At 40.5% G+C, this 6,631-nt stretch overlaps 1 protein-coding gene across 2 annotated transcripts; it reads right to left on the bottom strand.

The window, feature by feature from the left end:
* LOC125197157 (putative leucine-rich repeat receptor-like serine/threonine-protein kinase At2g24130) lies at positions 1 to 3,357 on the bottom strand. 2 transcript variants are annotated; one of them, XM_048095865.1, is made up of 2 exons: positions 669 to 3,357; positions 1 to 576 (listed from the first exon to the last, which is right to left on the bottom strand). In XM_048095865.1, the coding sequence occupies exons 1-2, from the start codon at positions 3,202 to 3,204 to the stop codon at positions 164 to 166; spliced, it is 2,949 nt and encodes a 982-aa protein (XP_047951822.1). In that variant the 5' UTR covers positions 3,205 to 3,357; the 3' UTR covers positions 1 to 163. The 2 variants fall into 2 exon arrangements, with proteins under 2 accessions (XP_047951822.1, XP_047951823.1); XM_048095866.1 differs by having other exon boundaries at positions 370 to 530.
* Positions 3,358 to 6,631: the final 3,274 nt, after the last annotated feature.

Genomic DNA, 6,631 nt, shown 5'->3' with positions numbered 1-6,631 from the left:
TCGAAACTGGCACTATATGCTTCATTTATGGAAACTAGGTGTGACTCAATGTGAAATTGATCTGGCTTGCTGGAACGTAGTTCAGAAGAATGAAATTGTTGATTATCAAGTTTGATCATAAGCAAGTGAGGCTGAAAACCTTACTACATCAACAATTTCTACATTAGTCAAAGCTGTAGGTTGAAGATGATATGCCATGTGACGATGCAAATGTTGCGGTGGTGTCTCCGTTGAGGTACGTCTTGAGGCGATCCAGATCATCCGCGCAGTCGAGCATTGTAGGGCGTGTGGAGGGCGACTCCCGCATGCAGAGCAATCCCAGCTCCATCAGCTCTACAATGGCCACTTCCCACATCCTCTTCACCTCATCTCTTTCCTGCCACAATGCCCTCAACAACACTGTGTCTACCACGCATTCACCTTCGCTCTGGAAGTGCCTCTTCACGTAGCTCTGCAGGCTCAGTCCTCCAACGAACATCTCATCTGTTGGCCACTTCCTCGTCACCATCTCCAAAACCACAACTCCAAAGCTGTATACATCGCCCTTCGTTGAGGTACTCGATCCACATCCGTACTCTTGGAGGTTTGATAAAGGAATTATGAATTTATGATCATCAAGTTTGCTTTTTTGCATTTGTCACTCTGCTTAGAATAAGAGATGTACATACCTGGCGCGATGTATCCGATTGATCCACTTAGCATGTTGGCCGTTGAGTCGCCCATATTCTCTATAACTCCGGCCGCATTTCCTGATCCTATGGCCACCAGCCTCGCTATCCCAAAATCGGAGACTAGAGCAGTCATGTCGTCGTTGAGAAGGACGTTGCTAGGCTTGAGGTCGCAGTGGATGACCTTAACCGGGGAGTGATGGTGCAGATAAGCCATTCCTTGTGCAATGTCACTGCAAATGTTGACTCTTTGAAGCAGGCTCAGATCAGAGGAGTCCGGCCTCAGGCCGTCTGCTGCTTGCATGTAGAGATGGCTGTCCAAGCTTCCATTCACCATGTAGGGCAGCACGAGAGCTTTAAAGTCCGGGAGGCTGCACGCTGTGATGATCCGTATCAGGTTCCTGTGGCGGATACTCTTCAAGACTTGGCACTCTCGGGCGAAGCTCTTGGTTGAGTTCCCTGTCTGCAGTTGTAGGACCTTGACTGCTATCTGTGTGTCGTGGTCTGAGAGAATACCGCGATAGACACGGCCATAGCTCCCAGAGCCAACTAGCCTCTGCTCGTTAAATCCATCAGTCGCGTCTAGCAGTTCCTTGTAGGTTATTCTCGGATAATTGTGTGTCAAGTCTAGTTCTTGTTTTCTCACGCTAGTAGCTCTCGATCTCCGGTATCCCATCAAACAGCAGACTATTGTGCATATTCCTGATATAAATATGACAATGCATAAGATGATCACGAAGATGTGGGAGTGGAAGTTGTGTCGCCCTTGTTTGCAGACTGGAATGCCCGGTATTCGCCCACAGAGATCCTGGTTGCCTATGAAGGACAGATACGTCATGGAATCAAATCTGCCTCCGGAGGGAATAGTTCCATCAAAGTTGTTGAATGCGAGATTCAACAAGGTCAGCGTGGTGATCTTGTTCAAGCTCACGGGGATCTTGCCTGACAACTTGTTTCTAGAGACATCAAACGCCACGATGCTCTTGAGATCACCTAACGATTCCGGGAGATGCCCTTGTAGAGAATTGTTCGACAGGTTTAGCACCTTCAGCTCCAAGCAGCTTGATATCATGTTAAAGATGTTGTTGCCACTGAAGTAATTTGATGACAGGTCGATTTCTTCGACTGATGAGAGCTTGCTAAGATCCATTGCTCCCTTGAGTTGGTTGTGTGATAGATTCATAAACCTACGCATTTCATGGAATCCTGATAACTCCGGGGGTACGTTCCCTGTCAGTTGGTTGTAAGAGAGGTCGAGGGCTTGGAGGGCCGTGCAGCTCCCTAAGCTCGGAGGTATCTCCCCTGAGAAAAGGTTATTGTTCAGGAACAGAAAACATAGCCCTGCCAAATTTCCGAGTTCTTCAGGGATCCGTCCCGACAGATTGTTATGCGAAAGATCCACCAAACCGAGAGACGATAGGTTTCCTAACGGGGTTAAAATTGTGGTGAAGAAGTTGAAAGAGAGGGAAAGTTGTTCCAAATGTTTCAGCTTGCCTATTTCTTTAGAAACAGTGCCAGTGAAAAGGTTGGATGTCAAATTCAGTATTGTTAGGCTTTGCAAGTGTCCTATTTGAGGAGGGATTGATCCAAAGATATGATTTTCTTGCAGCTGCAGCTCCCCCAAATATGTGCTCAGTCCTCCAATGGAGTGTGGGAGCGTCCCACCAAGCCCGTTGCTCGCCAGCTGCAGTTCAGCTAGCTCGGTGCAGTTTGCCAGTGCGGTGAAAAATGGCTCAAGATCAGAGTTGTTGCTGTGACTAATCATGTAGTTGTTTGACAAATGAAGATACAACATCTTGTGTAGCTTTGCCAGCATCTCCGAGGGAAGCTCACCGGATAGATAGTTGTACTCGACATCCAGATTGTAGAGGCATGTCGCGTTCCCTAAAGATGCGGGGATTTCGCCGTGGAGCTTATTGTTGTATATGTTTACTGCCAGGAGGTCGGGACAGCTTCCGATCTCACCTGGTATCGTCCCTGTTAGTTGGTTGCTTGAGAAATCGACTACTTTCAGCTTCGTGCAGTTGTAGAAGAACGATGATGGGATTTCACCACTCAAATTGTTGTGATCCAGAGTGATGAAGGTGAGTCGGGAGAGGGACGACAATGAGTGTGGGATAAGGCCGTGCAAATTGTTGCTTCCAAGTTCGAGTTCTTGAAGGTGTCGAAGGGATGAGAATTCTTGAGGAATGGAACCAAAGAAATGGTTGCGGGAAAGAGACAGGTTCCGGAGTTGGGTTAGATTTGCAAGCACGGGCGACAGCAGCCCTGAGAGGGCGTTGTCGTTGAGGTTCAAATCCACCACCCGATGATGCAGCTTGCCACATTTCACAAGCGTGAAGTTGCACACGTCGTTGTGCTCATTCCAGTTGGCAAGGCTCGAATAGGGGTCCAACGACATGCCGTTCTTGAATGCTAGAAGCGCGGCTTTATCAGTATGGATAGAGTAACGCGCTTGTGGATGATGCCCCCGGCCGAGTAGAGGGACGAAACACTGCAGCAGGGAGAATGTGAGTGTGATGATCTTGTAGAACATGATCGAGGCAAGGTGTTTGCTGATGAACAGTTTCAAGAAGTAGGCATTGGCTTTTACATCAGTGAGGGTGGGAATGTGTACTAACTAGAGTTCAAATGAAGCATGATTTGGGGAGTGAATGTGTGAAAAAGTGGGGGTTTTAATGCAAATGGTGCGTGGATTTCCAACTGAGATGGATGTTGATTAGCAGTTGACTTGATGATCTTATACGTTTGGCTGATGTAACATTCAAGTGGGAAGGATTACATTTGGTGTAAGAGTGAGTGAGTGAGCTCCATCAATAAGATTGATTGCTACCAATTTCATATGTACTCACAAATTCTACACCATAATCGAGTGTCATTGAATTTAGTAACCATTTTTTGAGGAGTATATATGTAAAAATTTGAAAATAATTCGGCCCTATATTCAATCAAGTTGACAAGTTGACAATTTCAAATTGCCTGATAGAATAAAGTGGTAGTTCCAACTTATATATAAAATTGGGCCAATTGGGAGTTTGTGGATATTCCTAATTATTTTTCATTTTTCCACTTTTCTACCCACATACTCCATATACTTTCTCCGTCCTAAAAGAATATACACTTTGGATTCAGCACGAGTTTTATTACAAAACTAGTGTTAACCGACGTGCGATGCACGATGAAATATTTTTCGTCATACGATTTTAAATTATTTAATATTCCATCCGTCCCCCATTAGGAGTAGCACTTTGACCGGGCACGTGTTTTAAGAAATGTAAAGAAAAGTTGGTTGAAAAAGTTAGTGGAATGTGAGATCCACTTTTTTATATTGGTTTTATAATAAAATGTGAGTGAAATGAGTCAGTGGAATGTAGGACCTACTTACCATTTATGGTAAAAGTGAAGTGTTACTCTTAATTGGGGACGGACCAAAATGAAAATTAGTAACTCTTATTCGGGGACGGAGGGAGTAATTGATTAAAATAAAAAATAATATAACTATATAAGTTAAAAATAGAAAAATATACTATAAATAACAATTCAATAAATATACTCCCCTATTTAAAATGGAACCAAGACAAACACAATTATTTGGACAACGAAGAAGAGAGTATTAAGTGGTGATACTTTTGAAAAATATGTTTAAAACAATTATTCATCTCTCTCTACTGAAAAATGTAAATCATAATATATACACGCGGTACTCTAACTATTGTAAGAAATATTGGGATACAATTCTCAAACCATATGTACACGCGGTACTCTAACTATTGCAATTAAAAGAAAAAAAAAACAATACATGAAATGGAAATTACAATAAAAATTATAAAATAAATTGAACTATAAGTCTAGTTGAGAAAACCCCTCTTTCAGCAAGACAAATTATATTACGGTTAGTGCTCTAGGATTGACGTATTATCCCCAAAGATGAAATCCTCCTAACGTACATAACATCTCAAACACGCTAGACACCGATGAACTTGATGGGGCTCCAAAAATTGAGTAATACAATGTTCCTAAAATGTACAATAAAAGGTTGAGAACTTGAGAGAGAATAGAGAATGGAGAATGGAGAATGCTTTTGTTGGTGTGTGATTCATCCACAACTCTATGCCTTTTATAGGCACAAATTTAGTCCATGAGAGATCATGGAATTAAAACCACATAATTATAAAATTAAGACAATAGAGATTACAAGATTTGACTTTTCTTATTCATATTTGTTGTTATTAGCCATGGATTAAAAGTTATAATAGGTTTCTTATTGTGAATAAATGAGTTTTATTGCATATTTGTTTAGTCCACCATGATGATTGACCGTTACTTCACATTGTATACATGAAATAATTTATAATTAATTTCTAAATAATAATTGAAAATTTATAATTGCAATGTCAATCATAATCTATTTTATACTCAATCACCCATAACTCATAAATATTCATATTTAAACCTCAAAACTTATAAATATTTCAAAAGAATGCCAAAATTCGCCTTTTATATAAGTATAGATTCGTAAAATAAGAGAGAGGTAGAGAGAAAAAATAATTAAAGTATCGTTAGTGGAGAATGTCCCACCTCATTAGACAGAAAAAGATTTCCAAAATTAGAAATTGCATATTGTTGTTGAATGGATTAAAAAGAAACTAGTGCATATTCTTGTAGGAAAAAGAGAGTATGATACATTGATAACATGAAGGAAAAGAGGTGGCCTCGTGAATTTCGTGTGCCTAACTTAGTTTGTTGCACACTAAAATTTAGTTAATAAAACACACTCATCATCTCTATTTGATTTTCTTGTTGGTATTTTTACTAGATCATGTTGTGCATTTTAATCAAGTATAATGATTATGTAGAAGGAGCCTTTTCAAAAGAGAAGTGCTAATGGTTTGATTGTTATTACAATAAAGAGGAAAGGTAATCCTACTCCATATTAGGATTAGGATGGTTATGATTAACTACTGTTGAAAACCTAATTATTGATTCTCTTATCTATGTTTATGTTGTTTAGTAAACGACAATAGTCGAAATAGTAAAAGTTTGTTAGACAACTGTTGGATATTTTAGTGTAATTGAATTAACTTGATCGATCGGTATTATTATAACGATACATCATATAAGTATGGAGGGTGCGGAGTGCACACTTATTTGAATTCGTTATGATGTTAGGGGCGAAGCCCCTGAACAGATGAACGGGGGTCCGGGGGCAGCGCCCCTGGATAGCGGGGTCCAAGGGGCAAACGGAGTTGCTGTTTAAGAAATTCATCCGAAAATGTAATTTCGGAAAAGTAAAAGGACCAATTTGCAATTTCGAAAACCTTTAAAATTCTGTTATTTTCGGGTAGAAAATGAACAGACGCGTCTGTTCATGTTTATAAACCGATCCGATCGTTACTTATGGTTCTGATCATCTTCAACAATTAGCATTCGAAAAAGTTCAAACAATCTTCTGAATTTTATCCGATCGAATAGTTTGGTAGAACCGCCAAATTGATTTGATCTGAAAGTGTTTATCACGACTTTCAGATATCCGTTTTTCTGTTTTATATATTGAATCTCCCCAACAAAGATCAAATCAATTAAAATGTCGAACAAGGAAACGGTGAAGGAAGGAACGAAAGGTTTCGAGAAGTTGGATAAGTTTGCTGGCCAGGATTTCAGACGCTGGTAGAAGAAGATGCATTTCATGCTGACGAATCTCAAGGTCATGTATGTTCTGAGTACTCCCATGCCCGAGGCTGTTGAAAACGAAACTCTGGAACAGACGAGGAGGCGGATGAAGTGGGAGAACGATGACTACATATGTCGTAGTCACATCTTAAACGGTATGTTTGATTCTCTGTTTGATGTGTATCAAAATGTTGAGTCTGCTAAGGAATTGTGGGATTCCCTCGAAGCCAAATATATGGCAGAGGATGCCTCTAGCAAGAAATTTCTTGTTGGTAATTTTATTAACTATAAAA

The sequence above is a fragment of the Salvia hispanica genome, chromosome 6 (assembly GCF_023119035.1).
Source record: "Salvia hispanica cultivar TCC Black 2014 chromosome 6, UniMelb_Shisp_WGS_1.0, whole genome shotgun sequence".
Classification (NCBI taxonomy): domain Eukaryota; kingdom Viridiplantae; phylum Streptophyta; class Magnoliopsida; order Lamiales; family Lamiaceae; genus Salvia; species Salvia hispanica.
Note: the sequence above shows the minus strand (reverse complement) of the source record. Positions and strands in the feature narration are given on the sequence as shown.

What these genes read in the sequence shown, in the direction of transcription:
- LOC125197157 (XM_048095865.1), bottom strand. Translation starts at nt 3,204, where the DNA reads ATGTTCTACAAGATCATCACACTCACATTCTCCCTGCTGCAGTGTTTC. An exon ending in AATCGGATACATCGCGCCAG is followed by an intron (nt 577 to 668) that starts GTATGTACATCT and finishes CAAACCTCCAAG; the next exon opens with AGTACGGATGTGGATCGAGT.